The sequence below is a fragment of the Musca domestica genome, unplaced genomic scaffold (assembly GCF_030504385.1).
Source record: "Musca domestica strain aabys unplaced genomic scaffold, Musca_domestica.polishedcontigs.V.1.1 61, whole genome shotgun sequence".
In the NCBI taxonomy this organism is placed as follows: Eukaryota; Metazoa; Arthropoda; class Insecta; order Diptera; family Muscidae; genus Musca; species Musca domestica.
Window position 1 is genome coordinate 1,912,694 of NW_026712367.1, and position 18,416 is coordinate 1,931,109.

Consider the following 18,416-nt stretch of genomic DNA (forward strand, 5'->3'; position numbering starts at 1 on the left):
TTCATATAACCGCTGGAATTTCAGTTGTTTTTACTGTGATATTTGTCGCTTTTGCTTCCTTCGGCAATTTCTCTTGTCATAAATCCTTTTTGAGAAGTTTTTTACAACAGTATGTGTTTTTTCTTCGTTTTTTTAAGTACTGCCCAAAAAAAATTGAAAAATGGCTAGAAGCAAATACAGTACCTGAATAAAACAGCAAATTATCAGTGACTATCAAAACAACATATCACAGAAAATGATTTCCGAGAAATATTTCATAAATATTTATGTGATTTCATAATTATTTCTGTATACTAAGTCGGTTTTTTGAAACTGGATCAGTAGTAACAGTCCATAACGGATGAAGGCCGTGAAGAACTTCAGCCCGTACTGATCCACCAATTGTGAGAGAAATAAAAAACAACTATTTAAGAGTTCAACTGGATTGGTGAGAGAGCAATCATTGGATATAAGCTCGAGATCAGTGCGTAGACGAGTAGTGGCAGCTGGTCTGCATGCCCGAAAGACATCAAAAAACCATTTTTATCTGAAAAAATCAAAAAGGCTTTCGGAAACGATAATATTAAGTGGAATCAAGCTAAATGGAAAAAACATTATTTCTGGGATGAGTCTACGTTTAATATTAAAGGCTCAGACGTGAAAAAATTTACGGTGAGAAGACCAAAAAATGAAGGACTCAAGCCGCAGTGTTGCAAAGGTGCAGTGAAGCATGAGGGAGGGTCAAAAATGGCGTGGCGCTGTTTTTCTTTCTATGGACTTGGGCCTATCCATAAAATAAAGGAAGTTGTGGATCGGTTTGTTTACAAAGATGTGTTGGACATCACGTTGTTCCCTTACGCTGAGTAAAATATTCGACTGATTTGGGTGTTTCAGCATGACAATGATCCTAAACTTGTATCAAAACTTGTCAAATATTGGTTGCGGGAGTCAAAAATTGATGTTTTGTTATGGCCGGCACAATCACCTGACCTAAACTCCATAGAAAACCTTTGAAGTATCGTAGATAGGAAGATCAAGCGAGATTCGGAAATAAATAAGCAAAACATTTTCTAAAGAATTCGGGGTACCTGGGAAAGCACACCCAAGGATCAAATTGAGCGTGTTGTAGATTCAATGCCTCGTAGGTGTGCAGCTGCTATCAAAAATAATGGTTATGCTATTGACTACTAGCCAAAATTTAATTATTTTAAAATAAAAAATCAAAAGTTGCTTTAGTTTTGACCAAGCAAAAATTGGGTCATTTTAGTTTTCCACATATTATTTTTCGTTCAAAATTATTTTTATATTTTTATTTTTAGTTTCTTAAAAGTAAATTAAACACCTCATTTAAAACTGGAAAAATAATTACGATTTGTTTATTTTTGTAAAAGTTACAGGACATTTATTGTCTTTGCGATTTAAGTTGCTTTAGTTTTGGCCACCAGTGTAGATACATATTCACTTTATGCAGATGATGTAAATTCATTATATACGTGATCCAGATGATGTAGATACATTTCCCAAGTGATCCAGATGATGTAAATACATTTTTGACGTGATGCAGATTGTGTAAATACATTTTTCATGAGATCCAGATAATGTAGATACATTATCCACGTGTCCCTGATGTTGTTGATATATTTTCCGTGTGGACCAGATTATGTAGATACATTTTCCACGTTATACAGATTATGTAGTTACATTTTCATTTATGTAGATGATGTAGATATATTATATACGTGACCCTGATGTTGTAGATACATTTTCCGTGTGAACCAGATTATGTAGATACATTTTCCACGTTATACAGATTATGTAGATACATTATATACGTGATCTAGATGGTATAGATACATTTTCCACGTGGTCCAGCTGGTGTAGATACATTTTGCAAGTGATCCAGATGATGTAGATACATTTTTCACGTGATGCAGATTGTGTAGATACATTTTCCTTGAGATCCAGATGATGTAGATACATTTCCCACGTGTTCCAGATAATGTAGATGCATTATCCATCTGAACTTGATGTTGTAGATACATTTTCCGTGTGATCCACATGGTGTAGATACATTTTCCACGTGATCCAGATGATGCAGATGCATTATCCATCTGACCTTGATGTTGTAGATACATGTGTGATGATGTTGTAGATTCGTGTGATCCAGATGGTGTGCATACATTATCCACTTCACCTAGATGTTGTAGATACATTTTTCACGTAGTCCAGATGATCTAGATACTTTTTCTATATGATACAGATGATGTAGATACATTTTTCACGTGATGCAGATGGCGTAGATACGTTATCGAGATGATGTAGATACATCTTCCACATGATGCAGACGTTGTAGATACATTTTTCACGTGATCCAGATTTTGTAGATACATTTTCCACGTGATCCAGATGACGTAGATACACTTCCCATGTGATCCAGAGGATTTAAATACATTTCCCCCATTTCCAGATTATGTAGATACGTTGTTTACATTATCGATATGATGTAGATACATCATCCACCTTCTTGAGCCCGGTCTATGAGTAGGAATTTTTATTTTCCTCATTATCTTCAGCCGCCACTGTGATCCCGTTGAGCGCCGCTGTGCATTGCGGTGAAATAATAATTACGCATTTCCTTGCAAATGGATTTTCCGTATTTTCTTTTACATTCTCTAAAATGTTAATATCAAAGTAAACAAACAATTTTAAAGTAAACACAAAAAATAGGGTGGCGAACACTCGTTGGCTTGCACAACCCATCAGCACCACCCGATTGGTTTGGAGCTCATAAAGAGTGAAGCGGGTGGCAAAAACATTAAATTGAAATTGTTTATAGTTTAAGAGCAACAAAGTGCTGTTGTATTGATGATGAGAGGGAGGGAGCGTCGATGAGGCTGATGAAGATGTTGGGGAGAACGAATGGTGGGAGCAGTGGAATGTAGGGAAAATGTTTATGTTTCTGTTGATTAACTAGAGATTCGATGATGATGATGATGATGATGAACTCTTCCCCACAAAGCATTGAAGTTCATTTACTAATTAACAATTAATGGATGACACACGCCACATTATTGACACACATTTTGTATGGTGCTCAGAGAGAGCACTCTCTCTCTTCCTCTCTGTCTTCCTCTCTTTCCTTTTTCCTTTGGCTGGTTTGGGCCAAGCACCTATCTATCGGCCAGCATAGACATCACTTTGCCCCAAAGACCAGGCCCGCCAATGGAAATTTATTTAATTAGGAGACAGGGTTGGGTGGATGGGTGATGGAGGCCGGTCAACTACTTCAATACCTTTTCCTTTGCTATGGCCATGGGCGTTAGATCTATTTGTTTTGTTGCTTTTTCCTTATTTTGCTTTTATGCTCCAATACTACGTTTTTCTTCCTATTTGTCATTTGTTGTCTTATCAGCATGTTAATGTTGCTGTTGTCGTTGTAAGCGAGACGACAGCGACTTGTATGAAACGAGAGCGAGTGCACTTTATTATTAATGTTGTTTAATTTTAATTTGATAAATGACAGTAGATAAGTTGGAGGTTGCCTCAAAGTAATTTGTTGGGGTTTTGTGTATTCTTTTTGTTTTTATTAATTTATTGAAAAAAATGTCGTAAAACATTAATCAGTTTATAGTTGGAACGAACGAAGAAAAGAAGAAGAGGAGCAGCAAAAGATTGTTGCGATTGTGGGCACCTTGAAGGGCGGTGGGTCTTTTGGGGACCGGTTAATTGTATTTATATAACCTCAGTCATTTTTATACCCTATAGAGGGTATATATCATTTGTTAAGGCCCAAAATGTGCTGCGTCGAAATAAAGGTTCTAGACCAAAGGTTTCTGTAGAAGAAATCTATTTCAGGTCATTTGGAGTCGATCTAACGATACCCGTTTATTCATCAGTCTTGCTGGCTGGTATGCACAATAACTCTTGAAGGGAGTGTCCGATTTCGTCCAAACTTGGTGTATCGTAACATTAATATCACCAAACCTAGTTTGAATTTGGAAATGGGATATATCGTTCCACTCGTTCTGGGTCAAAATTTGAAATAGCTAATCGCTAATAAAATGCGAAAAAAGCATTTGATTCTAACCACACACACACCAACGGAGCCATAAAATCATCCGATTCTTCTTAAATTCTAATATTTCTACCAAAACGAGATCTGGTGTGGAGATGGAATATATCGGTACACTCCTTCCGCTACCTTCCCCACAACGGGTTCAAAATTTGGAATAACCTTACCCTGCATATAATGCGAAAAAACATACGATTCTTTTCAAACTTTACAAATCTCAACATTTCTACCAACACAAGAACCGGTGTGGAAATGGAATGTATCGGTTCACTGCACACTGGTATCTCCCCCACAGTGGGGTCAAAATTTTGAATAGCCAAAGTGCTCATAAAATGTGAAATAAGCATCCAAATCTTTTGAAACTTCGTACATACCAATATTTCTACCGATAAAAGATCTGATGTGAAGGTGGTATACATCGGTCCACTCCTTCTGGTACCTCCCCCATAAAAAGGTAAAATTTTTGAGTAAACCTACCCTGCACAAAATCCGAAATAAGCATCCGATTGTTTTCAAACTTCTCACATTCCAATATTTCTATTAAAATAAGATTCGACGTGAAGATGGTATACTTCGGTCCACTGCTTCTGGTATCTTCTCAACCATGGGGTCAAAAGCAGGATTATAGAACTCATGGCCCCTTTTAAATATTCTTTAAAATTCAATGATTAATTGAAATATTATTTTAAAATCCAAGACTATTCTTTTGCTGGTTCTTGAAAAAAATCCAGGATATCAGGTATCTTGTTTCCCTTTAAAATATTCTATTAAAATCCATGTTTATTAGTCTTTTTGGTCCTTATAAATATTCTTTATGAAATTGATGGTCCTTGAAAAATATTCCCTAAAAATCCACTGTTTATGGAATTGATAGTCCTTGAAAAATATTCATTAAAAATCCAGGCTTGATAGAATTGGTAGTCCTGGAAAAAATATTCCTAAAAATACATATTTGTGGACTCTTGAAACAAATATTGTTTAGATATCCACGTTTGGTGGCTTTGTTGATCCCGGGAATTATTCTTTAAAAATACCCGTTTGATGGTCGTGATGGTTCCCTTTATAGTCCATGTTTGATGGTATTTTGCTCCTGAAATAATATTCTTTCAAATGAACATTTCAACGACTTAATGGTCCCCCTTAAAAATATTCTTTAAAAATCCACGTTTGATTGATTTACCTTGGTGATCCTTAAAAAAATATTCTCTAAAAATTCACTTTTGATACACTTGATGGTCCTTGAAAAATATTCGCGTGAAATCCACGTTTGATGCCCTTGTAGATCCTTGAAAAAATATTCCTGCAAAATACAAAATATTCTTTAAAAATCCACGTCGACGGTCCTTGTTTAAAATATTCTTTAAAAATCCACGTCGACGGTCCCTGTTTAAAATATTCTTTAAAAATCCACGACTGATGGTCCTTCGAAAAAAAAAACTTTAAAAATGCAGATATGATGGTATTTGGGGAAAAAATTTTAAAAATTCACATCTGATGGTCCTATGGAAAAAATATTCTTTAAAAAGCCACCTCTGAAGGTCCTTCGGAAAAAAATTCTTAAAGAATCCACATTTGATGGTATTTGGGAAAAATATTCTTGGCAAAAATATTCTGTAAAATTCCACGTCTGAACGTCCTTGGTTTAAATATTCTTTAAAAATCCACTCTGATAGTCCTTTGGAAAAAATATTCTTTAAAATTCCACGTCTGAACGTCCTTGGTTTAAATATTCTTTAAAAATCCACTCTGATGGCCCTTTGGAAAAAGGGGGGAAAAATGGATTAAAAATCCACGACTGATGGTCCTTGGGGAAAAAATGGATTAAAAATCCACGTCTGATGGTCCTTTTGATAAATATTTTATTAAAAATCCACGTCTGATGGTCCTTGGGAAAAATATTTAAAAAATCCACGTTTGATGGTCCTTGGGAAAAATATTATTTAAAAAGTCCACGTCTGATGGTCCTTGGGAAAAATATTTTTTAAAAAGTCCACGTCTGGTGGTCCTTGGGAAAAATATTATTTAAAAAGTCCACGTCTGATGGTCCTTGGGAAAAATATTATTTAAAAAGTCCACGTCTGATGGTCCTTGGGAAAAATATTATTTAAAAAGTCCACGTCTGATGGTCCTTGGGAAAATATTCTTTAAAAATCCACGTCTGATGGTCCTTGGGAAAATATTCTTTAAAAATCCACGTCTGATGGTCCTTGGGAAAATATTCTTTAAAAATCCACGTCTGATGGTCCTTGGGAAAAATATTATTTAAAAAGTCCACGTCTGATGGTCCTTGGGAAAAATATTATTTAAAAAGTCCACGTCTGATGGTCCTTGGGAAAATATTCTTTAAAAATCCACGTCTGATGGTCCTTGGGAAAAATATTATTTAAAAAGTCCACGTCTGATGGTCCTTGGGAAAAATATTATTTAAAAAATCCACGTCTGATGGTCCTTGGGAAAAATATTATTTAAAAAGTCCACGTCTGATGGTCCTTGGGAAAAATATTATTTAAAAAGTCCACGTCTGATGGTCCTTGGGAAAAATATTATTTAAAAAGTCCACGTCTGATGGTCCTTGGGAAAAATATTATTTAAAAAGTCCACGTCTGATGGTCCTTGGGAAAATATTCTTTAAAAATCCACGTCTGATGGTCCTTGGGAAAAATATTATTTAAAAAATCCACGTCTGATGGTCCTTGGGAAAAATATTATTTAAAAAGTCCACGTCTGATGGTCCTTGGGAAAAATATTATTTAAAAAGTCCACGTCTGATGGTCCTTGGGAAAATATTCTTTAAAAATCCACGTCTGATGGTTCTTGGGAAAAATATTATTTAAAAAATCCACGTCTGGTGGTCCTTGGGAAAAATATTATTTAAAAAGTCCACGTCTGATGGTCCTTGGGAAAATATTCTTTAAAAATCCACGTCTGATGGTCCTTGGGAAAAATATTCTTTAAAAAATCCACGTCTGATGGTTCTTGGGAAAAATATTCTTTAAAAATCCACGTCTGATGGTCCTTGGGAAAATATTCTTTAAAAATCCACGTCTGATGGTCCTTGGGAAAAATATTATTTAAAAAATCCACGTCTGATGGTCCTTGGGAAAAATATTATTAAAAAAATCCACGTCTGATGGTCCTTGGGAAAATATTCTTTAAAAATCCACGTCTGATGGTCCTTGGGAAAAATATTATTTAAAAAGTCCACGTCTGATGGTCCTTGGGAAAAATATTATTTAAAAAGTCCACGTCTGATGGTCCTTGGGAAAATATTCTTTAAAAATCCACGTCTGATGGTCCTTGGGAAAAATATTATTTAAAAAGTCCACGTCTGATGGTCCTTGGGAAAAATATTATTTAAAAAGTCCACGTCTGATGGTCCTTGGGAAAATATTCTTTAAAAATCCACGTCTGATGGTCCTTGGGAAAAATATTATTTAAAAAATCCACGTCTGGTGGTCCTTGGGAAAAATATTATTTAAAAAGTCCACGTCTGATGGTCCTTGGGAAAATATTCTTTAAAAATCCACGTCTGATGGTCCTTGGGAAAAATATTATTTAAAAAATCCACGTCTGATGGTTCTTGGGAAAAATATTCTTTAAAAATCCACGTCTGATGGTCCTTGGGAAAATATTCTTTAAAAATCCACGTCTGATGGTCCTTGGGAAAAATATTATTTAAAAAATCCACGTCTGATGGTCCTTGGGAAAAATATTATTAAAAAAATCCACGTCTGATGGTCCTTGGGAAAATATTCTTTAAAAATCCACGTCTGATGGTCCTTGGGAAAAATATTATTTAAAAAGTCCACGTCTGATGGTCCTTGGGAAAAATATTATTTAAAAAGTCCACGTCTGATAGTCCTTGGGAAAATATTCTTTAAAAATCCACGTCTGATGGTCCTTGGGAAAAATATTATTTAAAAATCCACGTCAGATGGTCCTTGGGAAAAATATTATTTAAAAAATCCACATCTGATGGTCCTTGGGAAAAATATTATTTAAAAAATCCACGTCTGATGGTCCTTTGGAAAAATATTATTTAAAAAATCCACGTCTGATGGTTCTTGGGAAAAATATTATTTAAAAAATCCACGTCTGATGGTTCTTGGGAAAAATATTATTTAAAAAATCCACGTCTGATGGTTCTTGGGAAAAATATTATTTAAAAAATCCACGTCTGATGGTTCTTGGGAAAAATATTATTTAAAAAATCCACGTCTGATGGTCCTTGGGAAAAATATTATTTAAAGAATCCACGTCTGATGGTTCTTGGGAAAAATATTATTTAAAAAATCCACATTTGATGGTATTTGGGAAAAATATTTTTTAATAATCCACATTTGAAGGTATTTTTTGGAAAAATATTTTTTAAAAATCCACTCTGACGATCCTTGGAAAAAATATTATTTAAAATTCCACTCTGATGATCCTTGGAAAAAATATAATTTAAAATTCCACGTCTGATGGTCCTTAGGAAAAATATTCTTTAAACTTCCACGTCTGATGGTCCTTGGGAAAATTATTATTATTTAAAAAATCCACGTCTGATGGTCCTTGGGAAAAATATTATTATTTAAAAAATCCACGTCTGATGGTCCTTGGGAAAAATATTATTTAAAAAGTCCACGTCTGATGGTCCTTTGGGGAAAATATTCTTTAAAAATCCACGTCTGATGGTCCTTGGGAAATATATTTTTTAAAAATCCAAATCTGATGGTCCTGGGGAAAAATGTTCTTCATAAATCCACATCTGATGTTACTTGGGGAAAATATTCTTTAAAAATTCACGTCTGAAGGTATTTAAAAAAAGATATATTTTTTTTAAATCCGCAGATAAAGTATCCACATTGCCCCCCTTTGGATATTAATTTTTTCTTTTTTTTTAATCTTATTTCTTATTAATTAATTGTTTATTTCTCATTAATTAAGTTATCCATCTTCCTCTTATCTTTTCAGTCAATTGATTTTCTACTTTGCCTAAAAAGCCAAGCCAGTCAATAAGCCATCCAAATGTTTTATACAACAAAAACTAGAACAACAACAGCAACAAAAACAACCAGAATTTTAAGACACCCATGTGTGCGGACCAACAACGATAATTTACTTTAATTTGAACGATTGAACAAAAAAATTAGTTTTTGGTGCATAGACACAGCCAATGTCAATGTCGAATAACGGCATAAATAGCGCTGCGAATGGGCGCACAAATAGTGCCAACAATACAACAACAACAGCAACAAATGTTCATGCCATTCATACAACAAATGTCCAAATTGCCAATAAAACCACAAACCACATGGCAGGAAGCAGTAGCAATAGCGGTGGTGGTGGTGGAGGAGGAGGAGGAGGTGGTGCAGGTGGCGCCCAAGCCAAAACGTCAATTAATCTTAAAACAAATGATATTCGGGCCAACATTGTAACACTGCCGGATGGAAAACCAACCACAACAACTGGACACCATCACATGTCCTTGAAATCGAATAACAACGAGCATCATCATCTTCATCACCCCCAACAACAGCTGCAACAACAGCAACAACAATATGTAAATATTAAAAAATCCACCATGAACTCGAATTCATCATCCTCCTCCTGCAATACCGCACCTTCTTTGGTGCATGTAAATAAATTACCCACACACCGACGTGATAGTTCTAATGTGAGTGGCCATAATACCCATACGGGTATTGTGCCACAAAGCCTAAAAGATGCCTCTAAATATAGATATATACGACCTCAAACCGTGTATCGGGCCGAGGAGACGGCCAGCGATGAGGTGGATCGTGTGATCACCACCACAACCACCACAACACCCTACAGCAATGAGGGCTTGAAAAACGATCTGTTGGTCTACTATGATGGCCAGTTGGAGGGTGGCAGTCTAGAGGCTTTGATCGAACACATGGTGCCCACCCATGACTATTATCCCGATAGGATTTATACATTTTCATTTTTGCTAAGTGCGAGGCTATTTATCAGACCCCATGAATTGCTGGCCAAGATATCACAAACATGGGAGAAACAGCAGCAGCAGCAGCAGCAACAACACCAACAGTCTGGTACTGTTCTTCCGTCAGCTGCTGCTGCTGCTGTTACTGTTAATCAAGATCAGGTGGACGATGCAGGTCATTTTAATCAAACTTCGGCAACAAATTCTCCTTTGGTACAAAGAAAACCTTCGAACAGCCAAACAGGAGTAACAAACACCCAGAAATCAGCCCAAAATTGTATACGTCTGCTGGCGGAATGGATCGAAACATTTCCCTATGATTTTCGCGATGAACGTCTAATGCAACAGGTGCGCATTTTGACACGCAAATGTGTCTACATTGACAATGCATTGGGCAAGCAGGTGTCCAAGATTCTACAGCTACTGGTACAGCGTTTGACCACCCTCGAGAAATACGAAGAGTTTCTGCAATCTCTACAGCAATATGATCTCAATACCACACTACAGCCCCATTATAGCACCTCAGCATCGGCATCCTATTCATCGACATCCTCATCATCGGCCTCGTCCTCATCGAATGTCCATCACAACTCATTGACCAAGGCCTCGGTGCAGGCCTTGAACAGTCACCAGCAACAGGATTCATTGCATCATAAAAACAATTTCTTATCGAATGCTGCTCAATATGGTGCGGGTCATCACAACAACTCCACCATGCCACCTGCCGCATCATCATCATCCTCCACATCGTCGTCGAATGCGGGTGGTACCGGCTCAGATTCACCCAATGCTCACGATGTCTTCGGCATAATGGACTTGTGTCCAAGTTGTGCTCAATTAGCTCATCAATTGACAGCCATTGAATTGGATCGTCTCTCACACATAGGACCGGAAGAATTTGTCCAGGCCTTTGCCAAGGAATATCAAAACTCAATGACCAACAAAGAGGCCAGCAATACGACGGGTTCGGGTGGTGGTCACATCATGAATACCTCGCTGAATGACATGAAAAAGACACGCAACTTGGAATCGTATGTTGAGTGGTTTAATCGCCTCAGTTATTTGACGGCCTCGGAAATTGTCAAGGTAAATGGGAATCGGAATCCTTGAGATTTGTAAAAATTCGAATAATTTTGTTTTTTTTTTTTAAATCCTCTTTTTAGTATCCCAAGAAGAAGCAGCGTGTGCGTGTCATTGAGTATTGGATTGAAACGGCCCGAGAATGTTTTAATATTGGAAATTTCAATAGCCTGATGGCCATAATAGCTGGTCTAAATTTGGCACCCATTTCAAGGCTAAAGAAAACGGTGAGATTTTGTTGAAAATAGATTTTAAGGATCTCTAAATTAAAAAAAGTTTTCTAGGGATCCGGAAAAGTTTTTCTGAAAAAAGAAGACATTTCGGGGATGTTCTATAAAAAAAGCTTTTAGAGACCTAATGTAATTAGAATATTATTGGGGTTTTGACATAGGTTTTTTGAAATCTTTTATAAGTAGAAGATCTTTCAGTGATATTCCTTTCAGAGGTCTTTTATAAATAAAAGCAGCTTAGAGTATTATTTTATAAATAGAAGGGTTTAATGGGTCAAATAAAGAAAACGCCATTTCAGAGGTCTATTCTGTCAGGGTCTTCTAGAAATTAGAGCAGTTTAGAGAATTTTTTTATAAATAAAAAGGGCTTAATGGGTCAAAAAAAAAAAAAGATAAATAAATAAACGCCATTTCAGATGACTTTTCTAAATGAAAGGCTTCTAAGGATGGCTTTTATAAATAGAGAACCCTATAGAGATATATAGATATATAGATAAAATAACTTGGCATGTCTTTTATATAAACAAACGAACTTTCTTTTATAGACAAGGTACCTTTCAGAGGGTTTTCTGTATGTAGAATATCCTTCAGAGGTCATCTATAGATACACGACCTTTCAGATACCTTCTATAGGTAGAAAACCCAAAGGACATGTCCAAACAGAAACACGTTCATAGATAACTTTTCAGAGGACTTCCAAAAAAAGCCTGGATAAGTATTTTAAAGATCTTTCAGATCCTTGCTATAGATGAAACGATTTTAAGAAGGCTTTTATAAAAAGAAGGCCTTGTAGATGCCCTCAATAGATAAAAACAAGTAAAAAAGCAGCTAAATTCGTCCTGGCTGAGCTTTTTATACCCTCCACCATTCGGAAGGAACTACTAAAGTACTCAGGGGGAACATCTTGTGGGGATTTACAGACTATTCCATTGAAAAATGTGACTAAAATCATCAAAATACCGAATATCGGGAGGTGCCGTCGTATGGCGGCTATACGAAGACGTGGACCTGCACAGACAATTTTCTGTCTTAGGCTGTAGTACGAACTTATGAACTTCAAATACGAAATTTGACACAATTCCGGTGAATAATGTCGCTAAAATCAGCAAAATATCGAATATCGGGAGGTACCGTTATAGGGGGCTATACGAAGACAGACAATTGTATGTCATAGGCTGTAGTATCCATTACGAACTTCAAATACCAAATTTGAAACAATTCCGGTGAATAAAGTCGCTAAAATCATCAAAATACCGAATATCGGGAGGTACAATTATATGGGGGCTATACCAAAACGTGGACCTACATGGCTTATTTTCAATACCAAAAATCCTGCAGACACAATACACATTTGAGTAAAATTTTATCAATCTATTTCATTACGTTCGGAAGCTAAGGTGATTTCCAAAGACGGATAGACAGAAGGGCATCGCTAAATCGACATAGAATGTTATGCTGTTATTACTTTGTGGAGTCTAAAGGTATTACAAACGGAATGACAAACTTAATATACCCTTCATGGAGGGAGGGTATAAACCTTTTGGAGAACCTTAAATATGACTTCTTTAGACAGAAGATCGTTCACATTTCTTCTATGGACAAGAGATATTTCAGGGGTCTTCTAGTCTTCAGGGGGTCAGAAGTCTTCTACAAATAAAACATATACCTTCTATAAATAGGAAACCGAGTAAACTTGTCCACACAGAATGCCGTTCATAGAAAATCTTTCTTAGGTCTTCCATAAATAATATGCCCTGGAGAAGTCTTCCGGCCGACTTTTTCAAAGGACTTATATCTTTATCTTTTGTATATAGACTTTTTAGACTTCCTCTATAGATTAAAGTATCCTTAGTAGTCATTTATAAATGGACGACCCTGTAGAAACGCCCTCAATTTATAAAATACCATCTTGAGATCATTGTAAATGTCTTCTATAGACAAAAGGGTTTCAAGGGTCTTCTATGAACAAAATATCTTTTAGGAGTTCTTTAGGGATGTCTTTTAGAGATCTTCTATAAATAAAATATCCTTTTCTGATATAAATATACGGCCTTTTCTATACTTTATCGATAGTAGACGAAGAAGACTTGTCTCTACAGAAGACCGTTCAGAAGGGTTCTATGCATAGAAACCCTTTCCTTAAGCTGGATAGGCATTCTATAGATAACTGTTCTTTCAAAAGTTTCAACGGGTCTTTTTTTTTTATAGAAGACTTCTGAGGTATTCTAAATAACCTTAAACGAATGGGATATATTTCAGAAATCTTCTGAAGGTCCACTAGATGTTTTCTACTCTCAGCGGATTCCTAAGATGTTATATTTAAATTTATAAATTTTTAAAAGTATAGAAGATCTCCAAAAAAGATTTTCCATTTTTGATGGCCTCTAGAATTACTTGTATTCATAGGATATCCTCTATTTTTGATTTTGATTATTTATTTTCTATACATGACTACTCTAAAATAAAATAGAAGATCTTCTATCCATAGAAGTATTTGTCTTCTATCTATCCTCACATTATTCTTTCGTTAACATAATTTTTCGTTTTTTCTTTTTTACAGTGGTCTAAAGTACAATCTGCCAAATTCTCCGTATTAGAACATCAAATGGATCCAACATCGAATTTTAATAGCTATCGCTCAACATTGAAAGCGGCCATGTGGCGTTCTGAAGGTGCCACCGAAGAACGTGAACGTATTATCATTCCATTTTTTAGTTTATTTGTTAAGGATTTGTATTTTCTCAACGAGGGATGTTCGAATAGGTGAGTAAAAGTCGACAACTATAAAGTAATTTTATAGGCGACATGAAAGTGGTCTTTGTAGATAAGTGAAAGAGACTGAATATAGAAAATGGGGAGGGAATCTCTATGGACTAAATCAAAGAAGTCTATATAAAAGGGACTGGAATCTGGAAAGGAATTTGAAAGCAACCGAGAAGTAGTTTTTAGATGACGAGGAATTATTTTTATGGACAATAGGAAAATATTTTTTGTTAACTACTGGTAACGAGTGAGTGCCTATAGACAATAAAATGCTCTGTAGATATATGGAAGGGAGTATTTCTAGTTGAGTGAAAAAAGCACCAATTGGTTTGGTTTAAACATGCGCAGCTATACGAATTCGGCAATTGCTTCACTCGGAGACCTTTGGTTCATCGTGCTCATCCTAGGAAAAAAAAATGTCAAATTTGGGAATATGAGAGATGTTGAAGCGAGAAAGAGAAGAAAAGATTTATAGGGAGGAGTGTAGTTAGTAAGGCCAGGGAATGGCTTTGACAAATTTGTAGAGTCTGAGAACAACGTAAGTGTTTCTATCTCCCACCTGCCAACAAACCCACAATAGACGACTAGAAAAGAGTCTCATTAAATAATTCAAAAGGGGCCTTTTGTGAGCCTGGAAAGTAATATTATAGTCAACAAAATGGACCGCAAATGAGTCTCAATAGACAATAATCAATAATATTCTATACACATCTAGAATGAAGTCTCCCTAAACGATTAGGGGGAGATTTTATAGTCGGCAAGGCAGAAGTGTTTAGTCGAATTGTCCTGAATTTCAATGGACGTAGTTTTTAGGCCACGAGAAATTGAATTTAAGGATTACAGGAAAGAAGCCTTTATAGACAACTGGGTTTGAGTATCTATACAGGGTGTGATAAAAAAAAACTGCAACAAATTCAAACGCTATAATTTTTACATTTACATGTCGGAAATAGCATCAAATTTTAGAATAAGTTTAAATTTGTTCGAATTGGTCACATTTGGCACGAATTATGGCCCTCAAACGGCCAATGAAACCGTCACACGCTGCCCGAATGGTGTTGGCCCATTTCCGTCGAAGCGCTTACTGAGGCGATCGACTCATTGGTATTTTTTAGTGCAAGCAAGGTGGTTTCCAAAATGCTCCAGAAACAATAGCCCAACGGATTGGTATCCGGAGATTTTGGTGGCCATTGTGCGCTGGAAATGAAGCGAGGAACTTCATTTCGTAACCATTCTTGGGTGGCGCGTGCTGAGTACGATGGTGCTGAGTCCTGTTGGAATCTCCCAGGTCTGCGGCCAAAATGTTTGCGTGCCCAAGGCTTTAATACACCCTCCAGAATATTTTCACGATAATATTCGGTATTTATTCTGATGCCACGGTCGATTTATACGAGCGGAGAGAGATCATCGGCTGTTATGGCGGCCCACACCATTACCATGGCCGGCGCTTGGGTTCTGGCGGCCAACCGAGGGTGCACATTTTCAGCTGACCTCCTTTGGCACGTAAACCCGATCATTTTGTTTGTTTACAAACTGCTAGACAACGAATGTTTTCTCATCGGAGAAAACCAAATTCGGCAGTTCACCACTTTCGGCCAAGCGAAGCATCTCTTTAGCTCTTTCTGTTGCGGTGTTAGTTCTTGCAGGTTTTGGAACTTCAATGGATTTACCCCGAGCTCATTTTTCAATATTTGCTGAATGGAATATTGCGATATATTCAGCTCACGATTCATTTTTGGGCCACTGGGACGCGGGTTTAGATCACGTCGCTTCTTTACTTTTCGAACCATTTCTGCCGATTTTGCTGCTTTCTTCCGTCCACTTCCTTGACGTTGGGTTACGCTACCAGCATTACAGTAACGAGCGATTGTACGAGACACAATAGATTTATCCACATTTAAATGCTGGAGTGCTCTAACGATGGCCTCTTGTGGGTTTCCAGCCAAATATAATCACACTATCACGCTTAAATTTCATCACGAACAACTTTTTTTCTGGAAAATTCTCACCTAAATGCTTTTGCACGCTTGTAAACAATATAATAAGCTATCACAGGAATAATTTTAACGGCTGTCGGACGAGTGGCTTAGAAATGACAGTAGTCTGAAGTTGGTTGCAGTTTTTCCATCTCACCCTGTAGAGTGAATACTGTACTAGGAGACCACCCCCTCCCTCCCATCGCAACTTGAGAGTAGTAGTAAAAATTAATCCAAATTTTGACCCTTTGTGGTGGAGGTACTTGATGGATTGGGTCGATATTGTCCATTTTCGCACCTGATCTAGCACTGTTGCAAATATTAGGATTTGCAAAGTTGGAACAAAATAGCATTATCCTTACCCTTTCAGTGCAGTAAATTATTTTCTTTGAAAACTTTGACATTTTGTGTGGGAGCTAACAGAAGGAGTGGACCAATATTGCCCATCTCCGAACTCGATCTAAGTTTGACAATAGTATTACGATGTACCAAGTTTGGATCAAATCTGAAACTCACTTCGAGAGTTATTGTGTGCACCAGCCAGCCACGCAGACAGACGGACGGACATCGCTAGATCGACTCCAAATGTTGTGAAACGAATTTGGTCCAAAGAGACGTAGAGTCTAAAACCGTAATTTCGATGAGGCACGTTTTGGCCGTATCAAATGATATTTACCCTTTCTAGCCCTATGGGTGAGGGTATAAAAAGGAGTTTTATAGAAGACTTCAAGGAAATAGACGGTTAGAAAGTATTATCTATTAACCACTAGAATGGAGTCATTAAAGACTTTTTGAAGGCAATTGTTTAAAAAATAACAAGTATTGAATGGGGATTTCGGGTTCCAAACACTATGTATTTTTTTGTATTGAATAGATAGTTTTTATTAATCAATCTTTTTATTTCTTGCACCTAGGCTACCCAACAATCATATCAACTTCGAAAAATGTTCTCAGCTTGCCAAACAAGTAATGGAGTTCAACGAATGGAAACAGGTGTCGTGTCCCTTTGAGAAATTGTCCAATGTGATTGCCTATCTGCAAAACGTGCCGGTACTCAATGAAAACACTCTGTCGATGGCCTCGTTCGAGTGTGAGCCGCCGGAAAACACTGAGGAAAAGGATCGCTATAAAACGGTGAAGGCCGAAAATAAGCAACAACTTTTGCAGCAATTGCAAGAACAACAAATGCAACAGCAACAACACCAGCAACAACAACAGACACAACACTAAAACTAGTATTTTATTTTATTTAGTTATATTTTTAATTTTAATTTAACGAATTGTTTTTTTTTTCAAACTACTCTCAACAAGCTTGCCATGTTTTTTTTTTAACTACATACATATACATAAATAATTTTTTATACAAAATTTTTTTTATTGTTGTTTTGGAACAGTGGAACTCCTCACTGGCCATAAACGAACGAGCGAACGAGTAGATGTATGTTTGTTTTCAATTATTATATATATATAAAACAAATTTTAGTTTTAAATTTTGTATTGGTGTCATTGAGACATGATGTGTGAAGAAGCCGCCGCCAATCAAGGCAATAACTTCAAAAGTTATTGTGCGATATTTTTTAAAAAAAGAAAAACAAAACAAATTATAGTCGTATTGCTTATATTAGATTGTAAGATAATATATTTTTGACACACACACACCCACATACACAAACTAAAATTTGCATATACAAAAGAAAAATGTCAATAACAAAAAAAAAAAAAAGGGGGAAAAATCAATCACATGGAAAACTGCTTAAAAATAATGCAAATATTTTTATTTCTTTTTTTGAACAAAAGAAAAAAACGCTTATTGCAGGCCCATATTTTTCTAAAAACCCCAAAACAAGAAAAAAATGAAAAAAAAAAAAAAAAGAAAAACGAATGCCAGTAATGAAAATTATTTCTGTCGTATTAATCATGTACTTAATGCATTTATAACGATATTGTTTATAACTTATTTATAATAACAAGAAAAAAACAACAACAACTATTTTTAGAGTCTAAACTTCGTCAAATTTTTCCCGACGATGCGATATTGAAAACTTATAATAATCTCAATATTTTATCTTTATTGGATAAAAGTAAATCTGCTTAAGATATTAAGTTACATTTTGAATAGTTTTTATTTGTTTTGTTTGGTTTTCTAAACAGACGCACAGACAAAGGAAAGTAGGAAGGTGTTTTTTTTTTTTTTTAGTTTTTAATAACTGATTTACAAAATAATTTTTAAATAAGTAATAATTGTACAAATTCCACACGGGGGAGTGTTGGAAAAAGTTTGATTGATTTGTTTTTATCTTTTCATGAAAGAGCAGTTGGTATTCTCGTTGAAGACCTTTTAGTCTTCTCGTAGAAGACCATTTGGT

General features: G+C 36.0%; 1 protein-coding gene across 1 annotated transcript in view; it reads left to right on the forward strand.

Moving 5' to 3' along the window:
• The window catches only part of LOC101898841 (ras-GEF domain-containing family member 1B), a 46,108-nt gene extending 27,955 nt beyond the window's left edge, over positions 1-18,153 (forward strand). Inside the window, exons 2-5 of the mRNA XM_059129443.1 lie at positions 9,008-11,087; positions 11,165-11,308; positions 13,872-14,074; positions 16,965-18,153. Of these exons, the coding sequence (XP_058985426.1) occupies positions 9,210-11,087; positions 11,165-11,308; positions 13,872-14,074; positions 16,965-17,280 (2,541 nt within the window). The 5' untranslated portion in view covers positions 9,008-9,209 and the 3' untranslated portion in view covers positions 17,281-18,153. The remainder of the gene's footprint in view (positions 1-9,007; positions 11,088-11,164; positions 11,309-13,871; positions 14,075-16,964) is intronic.
• Positions 18,154-18,416: the final 263 nt, after the last annotated feature.